The sequence below is a fragment of the Miniopterus schreibersii genome (assembly GCF_964146895.1).
Source record: "Miniopterus schreibersii genome assembly, chromosome: 4".
Classification (NCBI taxonomy): Eukaryota; Metazoa; Chordata; class Mammalia; order Chiroptera; family Miniopteridae; genus Miniopterus; species Miniopterus schreibersii.
In genome coordinates this window covers 19,527,908-19,553,744 of record NC_138105.1, presented here as the reverse complement: position 1 = coordinate 19,553,744, position 25,837 = coordinate 19,527,908, and the positions used below count along the sequence as shown (strand labels likewise).

The window sequence follows — 25,837 nt, the reverse complement described above, 5'->3', positions numbered from 1 at the left end:
TAGAAATAAATTAGCTTTAAACCTCAAGGTTTTATATGCAAATGAAATGCAGTGGGGGCTGGGAAGCTGCCTGGAAAGTCAGTCTTAAGAGATTTGTCTGAAACAAAGGATTACGAATTGTTCAATAAATGGAAATCCTTCTGTTCCACAGCCACATGACAGCCTTTTATCCAATGCTGTTCGTCAAACATTTCACACGCATTCTGAGAAAATGGAATGTAGCCAACTTCCTGAAATAGCCAAGACTTCCCACCAGACACTACCCAGCACAGGCTGCAAAGCATGGCTGTCATCATCATCATCAATACTTCCTGCCATCTTTCAATTAATGCCCTCCTCCTACCCTTTATGGATTCTCCTCTTTAAATAATGGACTACTGTTACCTGCAGAAGAAAGGCGGGGAGAGAGAACTTTTAATTGATCAGAATTCAATAAACAAAACACTCAGAAGTACTTGATGAGAGGGAAAGAAGAAAGGAAGTATGACAGGAGAAAGTTCCCTATCTATGACCTTGTGACTTAAATTTCATAGAGAAACCACTCAGAAGGGGTTTGATGTTCTGAAAAATGAACCAGAGCAGCAGAGTTTAAACATGCTTGCCCAGTCTGGACAGGCCTATTCTGGAAAGGCTGGTCAGAGCTGTTTTCAGGGTTTGTTGCCAATGGACAGAAGCCTGTGGGCATGAAATTCTTAATGAGGCTCAATTCAGTTAGTACCCAATGGACACCTTCTAATGCATAAGTGGACCATGGAAGGAAAGGAAGGTACAGAGCAGTTTTATTATGTTACATCCTGACTACCACTCAGACTATTGTCTATGAAAGCTAGCCTAAATAAGGAGACTTTTCCATAATCCCACCTCTTCCCTCCCTATCTCATTCCCTGCAACCTCAAAATATCAATGTCAAGAGCTTGTATAACTGATAAAAAAAAAACAAACCCTTAGAGTGATGGCCCTTTCTGTGGGAGTCTGTTAACTTTTCAAACTATACAAAGAACGTGGGCCCTAGCCGGTCTGGCTCAGTGGTTAGAGTGTGACCCATGGATTGAAAGGTCCCGAGTTCAATTCCAGCCAAGGGCACATACCTTGCTTGAGGGCTCGATCCCCAACTCTGGTCGGGGCACGTGAGGGAGGCAACCAATCGATGTACCTCTCTCACATCGATGTTTCTCTCTCTCTCTCCCCCTTCCAATCTCTCTAAATCAATAAAAACATATTTTAAAAAACATAAAGAGAACAAATAGTGTCAACAATAAAAAAAAATGGTTAAAATTTTAGTTCTATGTATTTTGCTACAATAAAAATAAATTGATCATAAAAAAAATAAAGAGAAAACACTTTAAACAAAAAGACTGATAATTCTGACTTTAAAAACATACTTAAAGCATGTATAACAAAGGTAACATAAGCAATGTTAGATGACCAGCCACATACCCGAAGGTATTTGCTATGCATATAACTAACAAAAGTATCCAGACTATATATGACATATTAAAAAATATGCATACCATATATAAGTATTCACATGATATATAATATATAAAAATGCCTACTAAGCAAATAAACAAAAGACAATAGCAAAATGGACAAGATATGAAGTAATTTTTAAAAGTGGCAGCTCTGATAGCACAAAAACATACAAAAATGTACTCAACCAAAGAAAGGAAGAAAAGTAAGAAAAGAAGGAAGCACAGAAGGAGAGAAAGACATTTCTGAGCAATACGTGCAGCATGGCTCCAGTTATGGGCGGGGGTGGGGGGGACTTAACCTCTATAGCCATCAGGGAGAGAGAATCAAAAAGAAGAATGAGTCACCCTTCACACCCATGAGATTGGCAGGACTCTAAATACATACATACATATACACATAAACAACACCCTTATTACAAAGACAGATATATGGTAACTATAAAAATAGATATAACATACACAGAATTTAGAACACTGTATTTTTTCCTTTTCTGGGGCAGAAGAAAGGAAATCGAATTAGAAAGAAAGGATTATGTAAGAGTCTTCAATTGTACATAATGTTTTATTTCTTTTAAAAATCTGAAGCAAATATAGCAAATTTTAGTTTATTAAATGTGGGTAGTGAGTACAAAATTTTCTAAATTGCTCTTTATGTTTGAAATATTTCATATTTTTTAAATAACATGAAGACAAAAAATGCATATACTCTTGATATAGAAAAGGCTTTACTACGTATGTCATAAAAAACAGAAACCATGAAATAATAGATTAACAATTTTGTCCAAATAAACATTTTTAACTTCCACATAGGAAAGTACACTACAGAAGGTTAAAAGAAAAAACAGGGTTCTGGTCAAGATGGCGGTATAGGTAAATGCGGTTCTCGCCTTGTCCCACAGCACATCAGTTCTACAAGTAGGAAATGAAAGAAGAAGCCATGTCTGGACTGGAAGGAGGGGCAGAGACCCCAACCAGGCTGGTCCCACACCCACATGTGGCAGATAAAAATCAGGAGGGATATCTCAGCTGTGGAGGTCCCCTCTGAGGGGAAAGGGGTCCCAGCCCCACACCAGGCCCCCCCATCCCTGGGTTTCAGTGCCAGGAAGAGAAGTCCTCATAATTTCTGGCTGTAAAAACCAGCTGGGATTGAGGGGCTGAGGGAGACAGAGGCTGCTGGAGTCCCAGGCAGTTCCTCTTAAAGGGCCTGCATGACTTACTCGGACTCACTCCCTCTGAGCTCCAACGCTAGGGCAGCAGCTTGAGAGGCACCAAAGACATACCACAGGAGCTGAATTGTCCAGACTCAGGGAGAGAGAGGCACTGGCAGAGGCCACTGTTCCTTTGCTGAGCCCTCCCCACATAGAGCTGGCAAGCAGGCGCCATATCTGAGACCCTATACACTGTTTGCCCCACCCTGGTGATTCCCTGAGGCCCCTCACCACCCAATTTTTGGGCCCACCCAGCTGTTTCCAGTGGTTTTTCCATGTGAACACCCTTTCTTGGCTTATGCTTCATATTTTCCTAAAATCTCTCAAACAAGTAGCATCTGGCCTCAGCAAGCCCTATACCTCTCACTCAGTGGCCCCAGGCCTGGCACTAGCAGCAGCCGGCCTTGGTTCACAGCTTGGCTTCTCCAGGGAACCTCTAAGCTCAGCACAAGTAGCAGCAATCTGCAGAGTGCTTTGTAGCTATCTGCAAAAATAATGACAGAAAACTTTGCTAACTGGGTGAAGGAAATAGACATACAAGTCCAGGAAGCGTGGAAAATCCCAAACAACATGAATCCAAAGAGGCCCACACCAGATGCTGGGTGACCCTGGGCAGAGCACAGGTGGTGGCTGACTCTGGCCTGCACCCAGGAGGCCCCAGAGCCAGCACACCCAGTGAACAGCTTCAGACCGCATCAAAGCACCACCATCCAACCACCTTCATAAGCAACACACTTAAGGGGCAGACTCAGTGGGCACCAGAGCACTGCTGAAGTAAGTCCTGCTCTGTGCAGTGGGATGCTGCATAGCTGATCCTCTATAATGTTTAGAGGTCCGTGGTCGCAGCCAGTCCTTGCAGCTGATCCACCTGGGGATAAATCCCTCCCATTGATGTTCCATCACCAATCAAGGCTCAACTGCAAAAGGAGTGTGTACACAGTCCACACGAGGAGGCACACCTCAAGTGCCCAACTTGGTGATTGGGGAGGCAGTGCCACTGGATCCTATAGGACACCTACTACATAGTAGCTTTACCTAATACATAGAAACAAACACAGGGAGGCTGCCAAAATGAGGAGACAAAGAAACATGCCCCAAATGAAAGAACAAAACAGAACTCCAGAAAAAGAACTAAACAAAATGGAGACAAGCAATCTACTAGATGCAAAGTTTAAAACACTGGTTATAAGGGTGCTCAATGAACTCAGTGAGAACCTCAACAGCATAAAAAAGGACCAGTCATAAATGAAGAATGATTTACAGGGAATCAACAGAAGACTAGATGAAGCAGAGAATCAAATCAGCAATTTGGAATATAAGGAAGCAAAACACCCAATCAGAACAGCAAAAAGGGAAAGAATAAAAAAAAAATGAGGATAGTGTAAGGAGCCTCTGGGACAACTTTAAGACTACCAACATGGGGGTGCCAGAAGGAGTACAGAGAGCAAGAAATTAAAAACCTATTTGAAAAAATAATGACAGAAAACTTCGCTAACTGGGTGAAGGAAATAGACATACAAGTCCAGGAAGCATGGAGAATCCCAAACAACATGAATCCAAAGAGGCCCACACCAGGACACATCATAATTAAAATGCAAAAGGTTAAGGACAAGGCAAAAATCTTAAAAGCAGCAAGAGAAAAGCAGTTAGCCACCGACAAGGGAGATCCCATAAAACTGTCGGCTGATTTACCAATGCAAACTTTGCAGGCCAGAAGGGATGGGCAAGAAATAGTCAAAGTGATTAAAAGCAAGGGCCTACAACCAAGATTACTCTACACAGCCAGTATATCATTTAGAATTGAAAAGAGATAAAGCACTACCCAGACAAGAAAAGGCTGAAGGAGTTTATCACCCCCTTTTAAGAAGAAAAAAGATAAAAACATGAATAAGAAAATATCGCAAAGAGAAAACTATATAACAAAGGCAAACACATAATAAAAGCAGTGGATCAACAAACAATAAAGACAGTACAAAGGTTAAAAGGCAAAAGTAGAAAGATCATGTGTAATTACAACAGTAAATTAAGAAATAAGCACAAACACACATACACAGAAGTAGTCAAAAAAAAAAATGACATAAACATGAAGGGGGTGAGTAAAAATGGCAGTGATTTTAGAATGTTTCAAACTTAAGTGACCATTAACTTATAATAGACTGCTATAAATATAGCTTGGTATATACGAAGGACATGGTAACCACAAACCAAAAGAAAAGCTATCAACTTTTGAATTTCTACCAATATGATAGGTGAGAAACAGTATTTCAGTGTAGTTTTAATTGGTCTTTATCTTATGAATGAGGTTGAGCATTTTTTCACATGGTTAAGCCATTTACATTTCTTTTATTCAATGAGCTGTGTGTCTGCCCTGTTTTTCTACAGTTATTAGTGTGTTTCTTCTCTATTTTTAGGCGCTTCTTTTTATATATTAATGCTATGTTGGTAATATAATTTGCAAACATTTTTTCCAGTTTATTTATTGAGACCATTTTAGGCTAAATTCTCAGGTTGGAGATTTTCAGGCAACAAAAGGAATATTATTTTCCAGTCCAAATGTACTCTAGGGCTGTACTGGGTAAAGAATTTTCTGGGGAATTTTTCTCCCTTCCATTCAAAGCCAAATTGCCTTACTATATCCTTTTGAGTGGAAGATTTTAATTTTCCTAATTCTTCCTTTCACAGGCTGTAGGCTTTGTCTCCTGTTCTCCAAGTTACAAAGCCTGTTAAAACCAAAAGCTCTTGGCCATTAGGGAATGGCAAATGTCCCCAGGACAGCTGTAACTTTCAGTGTTGTGTATCTCATAGGATTTGTGCTTTCCATTATATTTGTCACTAAGCCTTCTCTCACTTTCTTGCAAGACCACCACATAAAGAATATGACGTTATTAATTTTCCCTTTAGTTACGCAAAGCAGTGGCCCTATAGTTTGTCAGCTGAATTGAGTGCTTAAAGAAATTTTTAAATATTTAATCTAGCATTTTCAGATATTCTGAACCAAGAATGCTTCTTGGGAAATGTAAACCTCCACTTGCTAGATACAGAAGTCTCCTAGTTCTGTTTTGTTAATTATATTTGTAATTAAAATTTAAACAACAATGCATACTCATTATTTTTAAAAAATCAAACAAAATAGAAGAGAAAAATAAAAAGCTTCCCTGTTCTTAGTGACTTCGTTCCTCACACTGATTTTTGGTGATTTCAGCTTTTGTGTTACACTATTTAGTTTGTACCTTGAAATGTTCTAAGCAGCCACATGAAACTTACCCTCTGTAAGGTGCTGTGGGTATCATAGACTTAGATACCAGTTTCCATTCTCAAGCAATTTTCAATTTTTTTTGGGGGGGAAGGGAGAACACAGAGGAAAGACCTGGCATACAAAGAGAATTACATATAGTAAAGAGTCAGTTTAAGAGTCCAGACAACAACAGCTAATGAAGTTGAAAGGAAAGAGCTAATGAAGTTTGCAGGCTGGAGTTATGCAGGAAACAACTTAAGAAGGTAGTTAATAACAACAACAAAATCTGAAGTCAGCCACATAGAAGATGTGGAGGAGGCAGGAGCACATCACAAAGATTTTTTTAAATGCTGAAGGGACAAGTTCATCAAGCAAAGTGGTGCCTCCCACCCCAAAATGAAGTCTTGGTTTCTGTAATACTCAGAGTGCCTGAGACTTCATTTTCCATTTGTAATTAATTGCCATTTGAAAAAAGAAATAAGACTTTGAATGCACCTTTAAGACCAATCTTGGTTAATATACTAATCAATTTATTAGATACAAAATCCTCCCTGTTACTGAAGGAGTGTAAAAAAAAAATTTTTATCCTCACCTAAGGATATGTTTTTATTGATTTTAAGGGGGGAGGGAGGGAAGGAGAAACATCGATGTGAGAAATATCGATCAGTTGCCTCCGTATGTGCCCTGACCCTGAATCCAACCCACAACCTAGGTATATGCCGACTGGGAATTGAACCGCAACCCAAATGCTGGCATCTGCGGCATCTGGCCTCATCCGAATCTCTAACCTATTTTCCGAGGGTGGGGGGTGGCAGGTGGCTACGTACTCATTTCCACAGCCTTAGACTTTAGAGTTAAGGAGCAGTATCTGAATCATCCGCTATTATATCATTACTAATAAAGACAATACTCTACACTCAGCCTGCATATGCTATCTGGAAAAACATTTCATTTCTTAGGTATCTCTTTAGTCTTTTGTCTCTTCATTTATTCATTCAATCATTATTTCCTAGCACTCAATGCTAGGTCCTAAGCTATATACCAGAAAGACAGCAAGATTAAGGCAGAAAAAGAATCCCACCCTCCTCCTGCTTCTAATAAGAGTTACCAACAGAAGACAGGTAATCAAACAAATACATACTTGCAAATTGAGATGAGTGTTAAGAAAGAAGCAAGGGAAATTTTTTAAAAAGTTTAATATCTGAGAGAGATTTTAGAAATTTTATTAATATGGCTATGTTCAGTTGCAAGTAACAAAATAAGGACAAACACTGTTTAAACAACACACACATTTAATTCTCTCTCACAACAAAGGTCTAGAAGTAGAAGGTTCCAAAATCAAGACAGTGGCTAAACTGTCTCATAAAGGACCTAGGCTCCTGTCTTTCCTTCTACTGCGCTCCTCAGCATGGAGGCTTTTTGTCCTTGTGCTTTTCACCTCACTGGTGTAAGCCAACTGCAGTAGCTCCAAGCCAACTGCGATGAAGGCAGGAATCCCAGGCAGGGTCTCCTTACCTTATTATAAGAGAGCAAAACCCTTCCCAGAAAACATCTCTTTATGTCTCATTGGTCAGAACCGGGTCACATGCCCATCTGTAAATCAATCTATGTCCATGGAGAATGGGATTACTATGCTTGCTTTAGCAGTGGGAGAGGGAATCCCCTCCCTGAACACACTGCTTACCTCAAAGTTCCTTAATATAGACTTAAAAAAAAGAAACAGTTGTTTAGTAGACAACAACAGAGAAAATAAAAACCCACAGGATTCATTCACCAGCTAGATAAGGAGAAAGAAGACTCAAATATCACTCACAAGTTTCAAGCTTGGGTAACTATGACAGTCATACTGCCAAGAATAGATAAAAAGAGAACGTGGGAGGAAAAATCTAGTTTGTGAGAGAGACAAAAATGAACTCCATTTTCTTTTCCTTAACTCTGAGGTGCAACTAGACAGCCTGGTAGAAATGGAGGATGAGGCCTGAGGGGAAAGGCTGGACTTCAACAGATGCTGGAGTGACCTGCAACGAGGCACCTGAAACCACGGGAAACGGTAGGGCCACTGGCAGAAAAGGGAGAGGACGAGGTCAGGAAAATCTCGGTGAATAGCTATAATTAGGAGATAGGAAGATGATGACATTGCCATAAAAGGAGAGGGAATAATTAATTACTGATATTCAAGAACCAAGGGACTACAATAACGTAGCAGCCAAGAAGTAAAATTTCCAAAAGAAAGCAGTGGTTGACGCTGTAAACTGCTACACAGATGGTGACGATTCCAAAACACTCCTGAAAAATTTCAGGGATGGTAGGAATATAATGCTCATGAGCACTTATTTGGATCATCTTTTGTCTACTCTTTCAAAGAGTTTGGAAGGGAAGGGAAGATGTGCAGAGGCTAGAGGTCACAATAAGGACAAAAATCATGTTCAACAGGAGAGAGAACAATGTGAAGAGATAACGGAGGTGGTCAGAGAAAATCAGATGTTGAAAAGAATGGGAAGTGAGTTTCAAAATATCTTGCAGATGACAGAAGTAAAGATAAATATTAATTTGGGAATGTTTACCCCAGTAAGCTCACAAAAACCATCAGGAAACACAGAGAAGATAGAGATGAGCACTGAAATTCGCTGAGTGTGGCAAGAAAGAAATCTGGAAATTGGAGGCCAATAGATGAAGACAGAACAATGGCCAAATGGTTAAAAATGAACTGGTAAGTCAGGCCAGTGTGGCTCAGACACTGAGAGTTCACCCATGAATCAAGAGGTCCCTGGTTCAATTCCCAATCAAGGCACATGCCTGAGTTGTGGGTGAGCTCGATCCCCAGTAGGGGGCATTCGGGAGGCAGCCAATCAATGTCTCTCTCATTGATGGTTCTATCTCTCCACCCCTCTCCCTTCTTCTTTCTCTAAAAAAATTAATAAAAAACTTTTTTTTTTTTTTAAAGTGACTGAGGCAAGGGCATGAGAACAGCAGTGCTTCCCAGTGTGAGCACACCAATTTCTTGATAATTTAACATGACAGTTGAAAGGTCAAGGTTACATACAGGGAAATAAAAAGAAAACAAGGAAGAAGCCAGTTTGCTGAGAAGTAAAAGAAAAACCTAATTACAGAAGGCCCCATGGCCTCTGAAGTTACAAAGCCTTTCTGAGACTTCCTATACACAGCAACACAAATGACCTGTCCGGGACTCCCAGACTCCTGGTTAGGTCAGACTGTAGACAGATGCAAAGGTGCCATTATGAGATGAAATCAGGTCACAGAAAAGGCACTGAAAATAACTGACTTGAAGAAGAAAAGAGGTTTTTTAAAAAAAGAGAAGAAACCATAAAAAGATGTAAAAAGATGAAGCTGCCAAAAGCATCAGACTCCTATCTCCCTATCTCCGCATAACTTCTTATGCAAGAGCTTGACCGCCTTATACCGGGGCAACAAACAGCAGAAAATGAGTGTGTGTGTGTGACCCATAAATAAGTGGGAATAATATTTAAATAAGGGAACAAACCATTTCAGTGGCCATGTAACATTCAGTAGCCACATCAATTACATTTAGGTTAATGCCTTCTTCTTGATCTTGGAATAATCACTTCACATTTAACACCAAGGAAGAGATCGCTTCATCCATAGAAATGTGTGTGGAGGCCTTATTAAGCAATTAAGACAGGTAGGCAAATAAAGCAGCAAGATTAGCATCAAGAGATACGCTACGTGGTAGAACATAAGCACCTTAACTGAAGAGAAAAATGAGGAAATAAAGGTTTATACTGTAAAAACTAAAGAAATAAGAATTGCCTCACAGTGAAAACTCATAGTAAAAAGGACACATGGTGAGCATGATGATGTTATATACTCTTTATCACTGACAGGTGCTTTATAAGCATTTTCACAGGACTGACTATATATTGTTATTTCATATTCACTTAACCTTATGAAATGCAGAGGACACCTATTATTGTTCCTAGTTAATAAATGAAAAAAGTGAGGCTTAGAAAGGTGAAATCACTTGCCAGTGGGCAAAAAGCCAGAAAATGGTAGAAACTGGACTTGAACTAGATTTTCCAACTCTAGGTAAAGTGATGTACCTTGCCCTCTGAAATGCTCAAACATTTGGACTGATTGAGCAGTATTCTTGCCCATCAGCAGAAAACTACAAGGAATGACCTCTAAGTAACACCATCAAATCCTGGGACTCCATGATTCCAATGTGCTCAATATCCCTTGAAGAGCCTCTTGACAAGGAGGAATCACTGTACGCTGGGGACAGGGAAGGAACTGCAGAACCAATACTTAGGACATCAAAAGGAAATAATGCATATCAGACTAGAGCACTGAAACCTGCCTCTCTGCATAGAAATATTCTACATTGCATCAAGTTCCTCTTGGCATAAAACACTGACATTTCATGACGTTCAAAAGCCTGCTGCTGGCTTCCAAAAGCTCTGGCACCATACCATGTTGTCACTGCAACGGCCCTCCAATGAGCCTGGCTAGAACATTGTGAATACAGCAGTACACTTGTCACCAAAATAATAAACTGCAATATTTTATATTTATCTCTTTAAATTTTAGTGATACTGCATAAATGTTAACATGGTCTTGCCCTAATACAATCACAGAGAAGTCTTAATAATACCACATATTGGCACAGCCCCAGGTGGGTTATGGCCTGCTAAGCAGGTCCAATGCATATTTCTCAAGTCATTTAGTCTCCTTTAACTAAGAAGTGACATCAAGATACTACACAGTTTTCCATAAGAAATGTGTTTCCAGAAGCAATGGCAAGGAACAAGTAAAATCATTTGTTTTTATTGAAAGTAGAAAGTACTTGGAATTATGGAAAAAATTTCCAAAAAGGGTCTCAGAAGAGAAGTTAATATGTTTGATTTAGTTCTTTTATGGCTTGAAAAACAAAATGTGAGCCTCAGTAAGTTCTCAAGCCTCTAAAGCCTTATGTCACAGGAGTGGGGAAAGTCTGGCCCACGGGCTGTGTATGGCACACAAAATCATTTGGTCTGGCCCTGCCAAGGCATCACCAAAGAGAAGCAGTTCCAGCCATCACATTAGGGGTGAGTTAATTAAATGTTTGACCAAATACAGCAGGCTAATTTTTAAGTTGATCATTTTGTATGGCCCGTGAATGATGTTATAAATATCCAAATGGCCCTTGACAGAAAAAAGGTTCCCCACCGCTGCCTTATGAGGGCTGAAATCACAGCTACCAATGACAAGCTCGGGTTCTCCACCTTTCCAGTGGATGCACAAGTATCCTGGGAAACTATCTGGCTTTGTAGGTGGGGCTAAGGGAAATGGAGCACCTTGGAGGCCATAGCCTTGACTGTCAACAACACAACCACAGAATAACCAGGGCTTCAAGATCAAGGCAGGTTAGTGACAAAGGAAACAAAGGCCTGTAGTGCTCTCAGTTTCTCTTCATGGAACAATTCTTCGGACCTTCCCCATTTTGCCCCTTAATTTACTAAGAAAAGGTGCTGAAGCTTTTCAGAATGAGAGAACATCAGACAGATTCTAATTAAATAAAGATAAGCATGGATGAAAGGCAAAGGAAATTTTTTCAAGAGAAAGCCTCCAATGGTAAAGATGTTCAGAATAGCCTTTTTTCCTACAACATCACAATCCCTACATCCAAGCAAGACAACCCCTACTAGTCACCACTCATTCCCTATAGCAAGAATCAGAATATTCGTTCCTGTTTTAGAGAAACAAATGGTCTTAGGAGCAGATTTTCAAAAATGGAAGGAACTATAGCTCCAATAGAACAACTGCAGCTTAAAGACATCTTGACTTTTTAGTTTGGCTTTCCAACTAGGTTGCCTTTCCAACTAGGAAAGAGTTTGTAAAAACAAAGTAAATGTTTAAATAATCCTAGATTTGAGAACTACTAATTAAACTAATTAAGTGGTACCCACATACTGGATACATCCACTCTTTGGAGAGATCAGTCTTTTAGCACCAGCCAGACTAACTGAAATTTAAACAACTCCCAACTTACAGAGTCCGATAACCTGACTGCATGTTGACTGGTTCCAGACAACTAGGAAAAAGACACATTTCCCCAAAGCCCCTCCTTGGTCAGGTTCATCATCAGATATATGTATGTAGCCTCACTTCCAAAAGGATCAGCTCTTGGAGTTCATCTCCCTTCCTCTCAACTATCTATGATTGATATATATAACTTTTTATTAGCTTTGAATAAAACAGAGAATGTGATCTAAAAGATGTCGTGAAGTGACCATTTATATAAGATGAGGGGGAAAAGAGAGTCATAAATGGTGACAACACGGGTGAAAATTTTTATCTACTTGAAATAAGAACAGAATCAAATTCTTACTCATGTTTCATTGAGATTACAGTGAAATAGGAATAGGGATGTACACGAGTTCAAATGTAATCTTTTTCTGGGCCATTGAGTCCAAGAGTAAAGCTAGAACTCACCTCAAGGGCCCAAACAATCCTGGCTACTGAGAAGTCCATTCTTGTTGCTCACCTGGAAAAGGCAGCCCCCAGCACAAACGCAGCATATTCCTTCACCAGAGGCTCTGTGCTGTTCAGCCCATTGATCACCACTTGAAGGCCACCGAAGGAAAGCAGGTCCTGTGCATTATCCATCTGCAACAAAGGCACTTCTTAGGACAGCACTGTCATCAAGAAAAGAAGAGCTCTTCTTATAGCCTTTCTTTTAGTGACTCTCCAAAAACAAACTAAAAAGTCCAGTAAAAATCAATGGTTGCCTTTCAAACTAGAAAAGAGTGTGTAAAAACAAACTAAATGTTTAAATAATCTTAAATTTGAGAACTACTAATTAAACTAACATGACTTATGAGCACCTGTGTGGGAACTGGCGAAAATGGCACCTATTTATTGCTTATGCCAAACATGTCCTGGAAAATTCTAATACTGTAATGAGTCATGAAGCTTACTCCTAATGTACAAGCTGTTAACACAAAGATCTGACATCATCAACATCACTAAATGGTACCACGCTTCCTGTTGATGTCTAGCCCCAATTGGGGAAGTGGAGGCAACAGACATTTTTTCAAAAAGATGATTTTTAATTAGAAGTCAGGGACTATAAAAGGAGCCCCACTGCAGGGGAAGGGGGACTTGGAAGAGTAATAGGGAAGAAGTAACAACAGTACCCTTCTTTTCTCTCTTCCTCACTTCATACAGTCCAAGGTTGACTGAACCTACGGATATTCACGAGAAAATCTGAACAAAAGTCTCTCTCTCAAAGGCTTGCCTAGACCTGTGATAATGGCTAGTGGCTATTCATTGCACAGCGCAGAACATTTCCATCATCACATAAAGTTCTATTGGACAGCACTGGTCTAGGCTATCATTTAAGGTCCAAAGACTCAATTCCAGATGATCTATCTTTTATTTTAAGAAAGAGGGGATATCTCATTCTCCAAGCTTCTTTAGTATCCTAGAACAGTAAGAACTTCCTCAGAAAGGTCACAGGATCCTGTTTTCCTTATGGAGTAGCTTTAAGTGTCCCTTGAAAATATCTTTGTTACTACAAAAGCTGCCTCTTGCCCACATGCTGCTCCCACTTTATGAATCATCAGGAAAACCCAGGAAGGTAGGGCCCAACAACAACGTGACTGCTACCCACCTTTTTCCTCCAGACGCCACAGAGCCCTTTCCTACCTGTGTCCTTCAGAACTGGAAGAGGGTTCTAACAGAGAAATCGAGTTTAAAGAACTGTATTTCACTCTGCTTTGGTGTGGGCCTAGCCTGTTTTTACCACTTAGAAGATCATTCTTACATATTCTGATGTAAACTCCACAAGAGCGAGGGTTTTTGTCTGTCCACTGTTGTAGGTCTAGTGACTTGTTAGCGCTAAGCATATAGTTAGGTGCTCAATAATCATTAAACTAATGAATAAATCTGGTCAGAAAAAAAAGTTACTGCAATAAACACTTTTAAAAAAAGGCAATCTGGAGTATCCGTGCCAACAAAATGGATGGGTCCCTGGTATCACAGACCTGAAAAAATGGCCAATCCAGGGACATGAAGTGAGTATGGAGTCTGCTCTGCCATAAAGGCTCCAAGCCAGGGCTGGGATTTTTCTGCCCTAATCTGTCCTCATGAAGAGGAATGATTATTAGGCTATAGCACAGCTAACCAGGGAGACTCACAAGTGGGTGCTTTACTAACATATGCACAAATAATACATACTGAGCCTTCCTTCCTTACATACTGATTTTAATTTTTTAAAAATATATCTTTATTGATTTCAGAGAGAAGAAGGGAGAGGGAGAGAGAGAGTTGAAACATCAATGATGAGAGAGTCATCATTTGATCGGCTGCCCCCTGCACGCCCCCGACTGGGGATCGAGCCCGCAACCCAGGCATATGCCCTGACCGGGAATTGAACCACGATCTCCTGGATGCTAGGCTGATGCACAACCGCTGAGCCATGCCCGGCCGGGCCATACTCTGATTTTAAAACCTAAGAATTTACTGCCTCTTCTTTGACCCTCCTTCCTCCAGGTCTTCCAGATACAAAACCATGGCTCAGAGTCCTGTCATTCTGTGCCTGGGATGCCTACATATCAAAGCTTATATGAGCTCCTACCAGAACAGCTGCCACTCTGAAAGCCCCAAAACAACGCAGCCCAGAGTCACAAAGGTTCTGTTCTAGACTGTTTATCTTTACTACTACAAAGATAATGTAGAGTGTTAGAAATGCTGACATTTATATAAGCATTTCAGCCTTCTCTAGATGTTTTCTCATTTGTTATTTCACTAGAGATGAGGAAGAAAGGAGTCATTCTGCCCACTGCACACCCAGAAGACCAAGCCCTGAAATCTAGGTTTGGAGCCAGGACTTCCCCAGGATGCCTTCAGAATGGGGTGGGACAGGTGGAGAGGAGCTCAAGGTAAAGGAGGAGAGTGTATGAAGAAGGGGGCAGAAGGGAACTGTGCCAACCATCAGGAGGAAAAACAAGAACCAGATCACTGACAAGACAGTGAGAGAAAAGGGAACAGAGAAAGGGAGAAATGATGGTAAATAATTGAGCAGTCATGATGTGAGAGAAGGCAAACACACTGACCCAGGTTGGATGGGTAGACAGAAGCTGCTCCTCATAAATAACTCACAAACTGTTTTCCATATACACGGTTTTGCTTTTCACAAATTCTGTTTAATAATTTAAATATGGCTATGAGGAATCCTTGGGCAGATCCAGTTTGGGTCCTTGAAGCCCATGGCTCTCAAAACTGCTAATCCATGAATCTAGAATAGGAATGGACTGGTGAAGTTCCTGGCAAGAAAAGTCCTATCTTCCTCAAAGCTAGCTCTACATCATCCCAATTCCCCATCACAAATGGAACTCAAGGCCAAGCTGTTGTCTTCTTTAATCACCCTGTGGAATCACAACTTAAAACTGTTACATGGAAACCTGACATACCAGCCCAAACCAAGGACCTTATATTCCAATTAAAAGGCTAATGATCCAAATCATTTATGACTCTTCTGTCAATAGGGCAAGTTTGGCCTCTACCAGGGGACTGGTTACCAGGCTAACCTCAGGCTGAGTTTGGTGATATCCAAGAAACTGTTTACTTCAACTAGAGACCTATGAAAACAGAACAGGATGTCACCCTAGAGATGACACAGCCAGGCAACAATTTGGATTGACAGGAAAAAAGAAATTTGTCAGGGCCCTGCTAGCCTCCTATGTACTCACTCCCCTCTGGTATGGTAAGCTTTCTAGTCATTTTAGCCTTTTATGCTGCAACTAAAGAAAGAGCTTACAGAAACCTGGTAACTAAAGATCTATCCAAATACTATCAGATGAGAAAAAATAAAAGTTGTCGACATCAGAGCAGGACTGACTTAGCCAATAACCCCTAGGATCCTCAGTCCTTTAAATACCTATAATGGAAAAGCTATTGGAATTTTTGGTTTTTTACCCTGGAGAGAAACACTAGGAAGAGAAAAGAGAACCAGGCCCATTTTTTTTCTCTAAGAGGATCACAGACCTGCTATTTGAGGCCTGAGAAAGAGTTATGAGCAGAGAAAGAAGATGAAGTGGCCGTCCCATAATTCCTGCAGATAGAGTCCACACTCATCCTCTCTCACCACAAAGGCTGGCAAACCCTAAAGAAAAAGAGAATGTCTTTTAGCCTAGTTTATACAGAACAAGGATGCTGTCGTGTGTGGGAGGATGGTGAAGATCTATGTCTTGGTGAGTATCTCAAAAAGCCTTTGATTATGATTACACAGCTTTCCTGGGCCAGCATCACCCTTAGTCTGTGTTACTGCAACGGTCTCCTATCTGGTTTCCCTGCTTCTACCCATGCCCCCTCCCGACCCCTCGCCTCTGGTCTAATTCTCAATACAGCAACCAGAGGGATTCTTTAAAAATAAGTTAGATAGTGTCATTCTTCTGCTCAACATCCTCTAATGATGTTCAATTTCATTCTTTTCCATGGCCTACAAGGAGCTCCATGATGTTCCTCCCATCATCTCTCTGAGTTTTATCTACCTCTTTACCTCTTCTCTCAGCTCCAGGCACACTGACTTCCTTGAAGTTCCTCAAACACGCTAGACAGGCTCCCACCTTAGGGCTAAGGGTATTTGCTGTTTCTCCTGCCTGAAAGGTTTTCCCTTCCCTGCCCTTTTTATTTTTCCATAGTATTTATCACCTTCAAACATATTATTTATAATTTAGTTATTAGTTATGCTTATTGTCTATCTGCCTCTGCTAGAAGGTAAGCTCTAATTTTGTTCACAGAGGTATCCTAAGTGCCTGGAACAGTGCCTGGGACTTAACAGGCACCCAATAAATCAATGTATTGAATAAATAAATGGCTTCTCTTGGTTCCTTTTCCTTAGATTCACTTACTCCCTTTTGAGCTTCATTCAAATGGTACCAGTATTCTGTAAGAGGTCGAGTGGCCAAAAGGTTAAGAGCACAGAGGTTGGGGTCAGACAGGCTTTGTTGCAAATCTCAGCTCTACCACTCACTAACTGGGTGACCTTGGGCAACCACAAATGTGAGACCTTATTTGCCTAAGTCATAAAATGGGATTAATAGCCTACTTGAGTGCAATGCCTACTCAAAAGGCAGCTATAGAAACCAATAAATTACTGTGTACAAAGCACTTGAATATTAGCCTATTATATGATAATGCTCAATAAATATTAACTATTATGGCACAAGTCTGATCAGTCATTTCTCTGCTACAAACTCTCCAAAGGTTCTTAGGATCAAGGATAAAATCATAAAGAGCACGGTATTCCCAACCACACCTCTCTGACTCCCTAATCTTTCCACCTTATCTCTACAACCCCATCCCTAGGTCATTATGCTCTAATCTTTTCCAGGTCCTCAATCTCACCAAGCTCTTCTCTGACTCAGAATCTTTCCACATGCTGTTTCCTCTGCTTAGAATGCTCTAATCCAAGGGTTGGCAAACTTCTCCTAAAAGGCCCAATAATAAATATTTTTGGCTTTCTGAGCCATATGGTTTCTATCACAACTACTCAACTCTGCCCTTGTAGCTTGAAAAGAGCCAAAAACAATAAAATAATACATAAACAAATAGGTGTGGCTGTGTCCCAACAAAACTTTATTTATAAAAACCAGCAGTGGGCCAGATTTGCCCCATGGGCCACATTTTGCCATCCCCTGCTCTAATCTCCTCTCTTTGCCTGGCCAACTCGTATACATCCTTTAATGCTCAGGCTAAATATCACATACTTAGGGAAGCCTTCCCAATGCCCCTGACCAGGCTAAGTCCCCCTGTTATATACTCCTACATTACCCTCTGGAGCCCTCAACACAATGTTAAATTATCTCATCATTAAACTGTTAATTTGATCATTGTTTAATTGTTTCCTCTTGTAATCTACATGGAACAGGGACCACATCTATTTTATCTCTGCTGTATCCTTAGTGTTGAAAAATAAAGGAGGTAATACTCCAAATGAAAAAGTGGTTGGCTCTGGATTCTAAGAATGCATCTTGCCCTGGCAGGGTGGCTCAGCTGGTTGGGAATGTCATCCCATGTGCCAAAAGTTTGCGAGTTTCACTCCTGGTCAGGGCACATACTTAGGTTGTGGGTTCAATCCCCAGTTGAGGCGCGTACGGAAGGCGATTGATTGATGTTTCTCTCTCACATCGATGTCTCTCTCTCTCTCTCTCTCTCTCCCTTCCTCTCTAAAATCAATAAAAACATATCCTTGGGTGAGGATTATAAATAAATAAAAAGAATGTATTTTATGACAATAGATATTGGCCTAGATTAAAAATACTGTACAGGTTGGGAGAAAAGTACAGATGCTGATGTATTTTCCAAGAGCTTAGGGCAGGGGGTTTATTTTTGAAGCTGTAAGTTAAAAATCAGACTTATGGACAATGAAATACAATACCTGATGGACATAATATTCAAGATCAAAGAGCGCAGCAATTTTCTCTTCCAGGCTGGAGCTGGAACTGTTGAACTTGTTAATCAGCCGTACCATGATCTGCATGTCAGTCTCAATGACAACATTCAGCTCTGCAAAGTCCTTCTTTAGCTCCTCAATGGGGCGGAAGAGACGTTTAACCTCAGCCTGCCTTGCCTAAGAAGCAAAGAAATAATTAATTAAATCAATTGGAGACTTCTTCCCAAGACTCTTGTGGTCTACCATGGGTGCCCATCCTCAAAGAACTGCTCCTCCAGAACTCAAAATTTTTGTTCATGTGTACTATCAGAAATCCTGATATCTTCTAATATGCTTTCAAGAGTCTATATAGCCCTCTGCCCCAAGGTTTTCCAAGGTTCTCTTATCCCAGCCTGACTTCCAATGTTCAGAAAGATTGAAAAGTCTTCTTGTTGTAATCACTGAGGTCAGGGGAAGCAATGCAAGCTCACCTTTAACCCCTAACCTCACAGGGAAAGGTTGAGGTCTAAGGTGGAATAATCCACACCTTGATTCTCTATATTCTACAATCATAGAATATCTTGGCTTTGCCCTGCCCAATCCAGCAACATTTTAGGGAAACCCCAATGTAGAAAACTGTGGGTAAAGAGATGTCAGAGTGGGAGCAATTTGCTGATGAAAATTAAATCACTGTCATTACTGTCAATCTAACTACAGGAGTACAATTTGTTCAACTGTTTAAAGTGGCTAAATTACTGTATGTACTATACTCAAGTCTCAATTTTCTCTCAGTCCCTCCCCACCCTGCACTCATACAAAGATTTTAAAAATGAAGTGATGTTGGAGGTGAATAAAAGATTTTAATTAGATATTTTACACCTGTGACACTCCTTGTTTTCTTCCCAATTTTAGAGGATAGTGCTTATAAAGAGCCTGAAATGTCACAGTGGTTTGTGTCTCTATCTTTCAAGAAAAATTAAAAGGCACGAATATTTATAAAAAGCAGGGTGATGAGCAGCTGTCAGTTCCAAATTGCTCATCTATTTATTGCCTTTGGGTTTTCTCTCCAGTTATAAGCACTCCATAGAAATACCAACCAAAGAAATGAATCAGCTTTTCTTTTAAAAGACCAAGCTCCTAGCAGAGTAATCACATCTACATGATGCCATATTCTGCTTACAACAAGGAAATGCTCTCCCTACACCCTGCTAGAGGACTCTGGCCAGGCGAAGAGCTGTAGGATGACAGGCAAGTGAGCAGGATAACAAACTAGTGAACTCTGTCTCACAAAAATGATGTGTAACTGGTGCTCAGGAAGGCTTTTTTTTTTTTTTGGAAGGGAAAAAAAACTGTTTATTTTGCAATAATTAAAAACTCACAGAAAATTACAAAAATAGTACAGAGAGTACCATGTATCCTTCTTTCAGCTTCCCTCAATGGTAACATTAAACATTACAATAGCACAATATCAAAACCAAGAAAATTACTTAGGTACAATACTGTTAATCAGCCTACAAGCCTTATTCAGATTTCACCAGCTTTTATATGTACACATACATGCGCATGTGTGTGTGTGTGCATTATTCTAAACAATTTTGTCCAATGTATAGATTCATGTAACCAGCAGGAAATGAAGCTACAGAACTGTCCCATCACCACTGAACCCACTCCCTTCTGTCCCTATGCACCGGCAACACTACTTTGTTCTCCGTCTCTATAATTCTGACGTTTGGATAATGTTATATATATGGAATCACAAAGTCTATAACCTTTTGAGACTGGCACCTTTTTAATGAACATAATGCATAGTTACTGCATATATCAATGGTTCATTTCTTTTTAATGCTGAGTAGTATTCCATGGTATAAATATACAGTTTGTTTAACCATTCAACTGTTGAAGAATATTTGAGTTGTTTCAGGGTTTTGGCTATTATAAATAAAACTGCGTGAACATTTATATAAAGGTTTTTGTATAAACTTAAGTTCTTTTTCTGGGATAAATGCCCAAAAGTGCAATTGCTGGGTTGTATGATTAGTATATGTTTTGTTTTATAAGAAACTGCCAAACTATTTCCCAGAGCACTGTCCCATTTTATATTTCCACCAACAATGTATGAAAGATCCAGTTTCTCCACATCCTCACTATTATTTGGTATTATCACCATTTTTATTTTAGGTATTCTAATAGATGTATAGTGATATCTCATTGTGGATTTAATTTGCATTTCTCTAATGGTTAATAATATTAAACATCTTTTCATGTGCTTATTTGCTATCCACATATCCTTTTGGTGAAATGTCTGTTCATGTCCTTTGTCCATTTTCCAGAAAGATTGTTGGTTTTTTACTGCTGAGTTTTGAGAGTTCTTTATATATTCTAGATACAAGCCCTTCATCAGAAACAGACAATCCTTGCTTTGCACAAATCTGATATACACCAGTTTCAAATACCACAGTTTAAGTAACACCAGCCTCCCAACATGACACAAATTTCAGTTGCCACAATATGTTAACTGTAATTGCATAAAATACCAACTTTGCTGGTAACTTGTCAGTTCACAAATCACTACATAAATGCCATCATGATCAGTGGATGATCACATCTCTTCTTTCAAAGTCTGTCAGTGACTGGGCACTGGGCATCCGTTATTCAGTTCAAACACAGAGGTCAAGTATGCAGTTGTACGGCTTCCTCATTCCCAAATGATAAACCCACGTAACATTTCATAAAAAGGGCTAATCAAAAGAGAGACCTGGCCAACAAAGATAAAAGTACAGCAAAGAAACCAAAGTGGTAACTCTTGTAATGAAACTCATATTGAATGCACATGGAGTTACGTTATGTTGTCATAATTTTTGCTTCAACTATTAAACACAATTTTTAAAACTCAAGAGAATTTTCCCTTATTTTTACTCATTTCATTGTTCTTTCTTCCCAATGTTCCAAGTTTCCTTCTATTATTATTTGGAGAATATTCTTTAGTCATTCTTTTAGGTAGGTCTGCTGGTGACAAATTCTTTTAATTTTCTTTTGTGAGAGAATGTCCTGATTTCCCTTTCACTCCTGAAGGATATTTTCATTGACCATAGAATTCTGAGTGGATAGTCTGTTTTTTTAGCACTTGAAAAATGTTGTGCCACATAATTCTGGCCTCTGTGGTTTGAGATGAAAAATCTGCTGTCATTCATTGTTTCCTATGGAAAATGTATTGTTTCTGTCTAGCTGCTTTCAAGAGTTTTTCTGTCTTTAGTTTTCAGAGGTTGACTGTAATATGTCATGGTGTTGATTTCTTTGCATTTATCCTATTTAGAATTCACTCAGTTTCATGAGTCCATGGGTTTATGCCTTTCATCATCTCTGGGAATTTTTCCATCTTTATTTCTTTGATTATTTTTTCACCCCCATATTCTTCCTCCTTTCCTGTGACACAACTATTTGATCTTTCGTTACGCAGCCATACTATGGAGATATTCCAGGTTCAGTTTCAGATCATACAATAAAGCAAATATCACAATAGAGTAGCACAAATTTTTTGGTTTCCCAATGCACATATAAGTTATGTTTACAATAAACTGTAGTTTATTAAATGTGCAATAGTATTAGATTTAAAAACCAATGTACATACCTTAATTTTAAAATATTTTATTGCTAAAAATGCTAATCACCTGAGCCTTCAGAGAATCGTAATCTTTTTACTTGCATCAATGTTGATGAAAACACAGTATCTGCAAAGTGCAATAAAAAGAGGTATGCTTGTAGTCCTATAGGTCCCTAAATCTCTGTTCATTTTTTCAATCTATTTTCTCTCTTATTTAAATTAAGAAATTTTTATCTCTTCAGGTTCACTTATGTTCTTCTCCCTCATCTCTACTCTGCTATTAAGCCTATCCAGTAATTTAAAAAAAAAATTGCTGTATTTTTCAGTTCTAAAATTCCATTAGGATCTTTTTTTTTAATCCTCACCCAAGGATATCTTTTCCATTGCTTTAGAGAGAGAGTGGAAGGGGGAGAGGGGAGAAGGGAGAGGGGAGAGGGGAGAGGGGAGAGGGGAGAGGGGAGAGGGGAGAGGGGAGAGGGGAGAGGGGAGAGGGGAGAGGGGAGAGGGGAGAGGGAGAGGGAGAGGGAGAGGGAGAGGGAGAGGGAGAGGGAGGGTGGGGGAGAAACACTGATGTGAGAGAGACACATCAATTGGTTGTCTCCCTGCATGGGTCCCGACTGGAGCCAGGGATTGAGCCTGTAACCAAAGTGCATGCCCTTGGCCGGAATTGAACCCGGGACCCTTCAGTTCACAGGCCAATGCTGTAACTACTGAACCAAACCAGCTAGGGCATTTTGGTTCTTTTTTATATCTTCTATTTATTTGCTGAGGTTGTCATTTGCTTCAAGAACGTTCCTAATTGCTTTTCTATGATAGCTGCTTTAAAATCCTTGTTAGATAATTCCAGCTTCTGAATCATCTCACTGTTGGCATCTGTTAATTGTCTTTCCTAATGTAAGTCTTGATTTTCCTGGTTATTGGTATGATGAGTGATTTTTTTACTGTATCCTGGGCATTTTGGTCTTATGACTCTGAATCCTACTGAATCTTCGTTTTCAGTGGGCAGTCACATTGTTTAGGTTTAATACACTGTTTCTGACGTTCTTGTATAACTGTGACTTCAAAACAATTAAGTTTTCTGAGCCTTTGCAGTGTTATTTTGGTATGCTTCTTTTGTGTGCTAACCAGAAGCTAATCTAAACACCTAGGCAATATTCTAAACCACAGTTCAGTTTCTTAAATCTTCTGCTGTGTTAACTCTGGTCAGTTTCTCATGTGAGTCAGTAGGAAGTATGCCCAGAACTTCATTTGCAAAATCCCTTTCTGTAGGTCCCTCCTCTCCAAAATCCTACCACCACTCTCTATTTAGGAGAAAAAGATCATCATCGGCCAGCACTGGGCACTGGACATAGAGCAAAATTCCTTCCTTAGCCTCTGGCGGCAGCCTCACTGCTGCTGGCCTCAAGGGGGAATTCGCCCTCCTCCCCTACTCCCAGTGACGCTGCCGTGGAGTGGGGAGAAGAATGCTGCACCCCGCTGCCTCACTGCCACCAGGTCAGGGCGAAAGCACGGGTTCTCCGTTCACCCCACCCCACTGGCATCACCTCAGCTAGAGAAGTGAAAAACCTCCTTGGCACTGCCAGGCAGGGGACAGACACTCACGTTCTCTTCTTGGCCTCTGCTGATCCCACCCTAACAGTAGACCATGCTACCCCATGTGAAGGGTGAGAAACACCAGTGGAGGAAGCAAATAGTCTCCCAGCACTGGGCAAAGGGAGAAATTTCACCTCAACTCTGATCATCTCTCACTCACATCACCTTGGTTGAGGTAACAAATTACAGCCTCACACCATCTCACTGCCACCAGGAGGAAGTGGAAGTTCAGGCTCCCCACTCAGCTTTTGCTGACACCCAAGTTTGTTACCACCAAGTGGGAGGTGGAAATCTAAGTTCCCCATTCAACTTCCACTGGCACTAAGGTGAACATAGGAAGATTTTCATGTTCTTTGGCTAAAGGAGGACAGGCACTGGCCAAAAGTTTTTGTCCTATTAGGCTGCCTTTCTCTCGAAAGAGCAGGCTTTTATTAGCGCAGTTTTCTCTCTATACCTGTTGGCATTTCCAAGATGTGGGCTTCTCCAGTGCCCACTCTGGGATATATACAGGGCAAACAGAAAGCCCAAGGAACTCACTGCCATGTAATTCATCAAGTTCCTAGGTTCCTCGCCAATCTGCCTTTTTCTTCCCACCTTTTAATGTCTTCTATTTACTTTTAGTATTACGTCCATGGTATTTAGTTGTTCTTTAGCAGGAAGAATAAAGAGAAATCGGTCTACTTCATCTTGCCCCGAATCAAAAGTTTAAGGCCATATTTTAAAATGCAGCGATTTATAGGACACACGTGAACAACAACTGGCATGATAAAACATAAAGCGTCAAGAAATTTGTATGGTAATAGAGGGACAAAGAGATCAGTTTCATCAATAATGGCCCAAATCTGTTGGGAGAAACAGTTTTTCCATGAAGCAAGTGACTCTGGGAAGGACTGATTCACTTAAATCTACTAAGGTACCAATAGATACAATGGAATTGATGCCCTTCCCCCAAAAAAATAAAGCTCAAGAAGCATTCCTTCGCCCAGCTGGGCATAGCTCAGTGGTTGAGCATAGACCTAGAAACCAGGAGATTGCTGTTCGATTCCTGGTTAGGGCATATGCCTGGGTTGCGGGCTCGATCCCCAGCCGAGAGCATGCAGGAGGCAAACTGATCAATGAGGACTCTCTCATCACTGATGTTTCTATCTCTCTCTCATCCTCTCTCTGAAATCAATAAAGATATATTTAAAAAAACACACAACACTCCCTTCATTGACAGGATACGGTACAATATCTGACAGTACTGCTTTTATATATAGCAAAAGCACAATCCTGTATTTGCAAGCCACCACACAACTTGGGTTTAAATATTTATTGAATTTATTGGGGTGATATTGAATTTAATGGGTTAATGTAATAAAATTACATAGGCTTCAGGGATACAATTCTATAATACATCATCTGCATATTGTATACTGTGTTCACTAACCCAAGGCAAGTAAATATTGATAAACAAAAAGTATGATGGCATTTCCAGTCAGTAGCTTAGGACATGTAAGAAACTCTCTAATCTACTTGAAGTCAATTTATTTGCCAGTCCCAGTGCATTGGCAGTGAGCAGAATCAGTCCAAACAGGCTCCAATTGAAAGCAGGAAAAACATCCCAGGACTCAGCACTTCAATGAAGGAGCTAACAACCTGAGCTCCACAGAATTAAGTAAAGAATGTGGCAGCCCTATCTCGGAAGTGGCAGTTGACTCAAATCAGCCAATTTGGGTACTGGTATTGGGATCTCCCCTTGCAAAGGGAGAGGATTATTTTTAATTGCAAAAAAAAAAAACCCACCAAAAAAAAAAAAAAAAAACCACCTGAAAACTTAATCTCTTGCTTTCACATTTAAAAAATATTTTCATAATATTCATATTTTTACACTAACTGAATTATGGAAGAAGAATGTCATTAAAGAGAACAAAGAGAAGAGACAGAGGTGCAGTGAGTCTTCCATCAATAGAAAAGACATTAACAAAGGCTGCCTTTTATGTTCCCGTCAGCCCCACCTGGAGCCCATGGTGAGGGGATAATAAGTCAGAGTGAGCCCAACCCCTGGCCACAGATCACTAATCTCTCTGTTCCGTGCACCTAGGCATGCACTGCTCTCCTCTGCTGGCCTTACCTTCACCAGCTAGGGGATCTGCTTTTTCTCACCCGTTAGTTAATACACCTGTGGCAGGATGGAATTTTATGCATCATCTTCCTTCACCCATTGCTGCTGCTACTGCCATTCTGCTAATCACTTTCTCACACCATATACACTCTCCATGCTGGGAGATGTGACTTTGGTAAAATGATTAAAGACATGGAGACTTGGCCTGCATACTAGCACATCCTAATTAG

General features: G+C 40.2%; 1 protein-coding gene across 5 annotated transcripts in view; it reads right to left on the bottom strand.

Moving 5' to 3' along the window:
• Window positions 1-25,837, bottom strand: part of SIL1 (SIL1 nucleotide exchange factor) — a 252,419-nt gene that overhangs the window by 52,537 nt on the left and 174,045 nt on the right. For all 5 annotated transcript variants that reach the window (XR_013998657.1, XR_013998658.1, XM_081134981.1 and 2 more), the window contains exons 6-7: window positions 18,316-18,507; window positions 12,418-12,539 (exon numbers count right to left, since the gene is read on the bottom strand). Coding sequence is in view for 3 of the 5 variants with exons in the window: in XM_081134981.1 (XP_080991107.1) it covers window positions 12,418-12,539; window positions 18,316-18,507 (314 nt within the window). In the remaining 2 variants the exon portion in view is untranslated. The remainder of the gene's footprint in view (window positions 1-12,417; window positions 12,540-18,315; window positions 18,508-25,837) is intronic.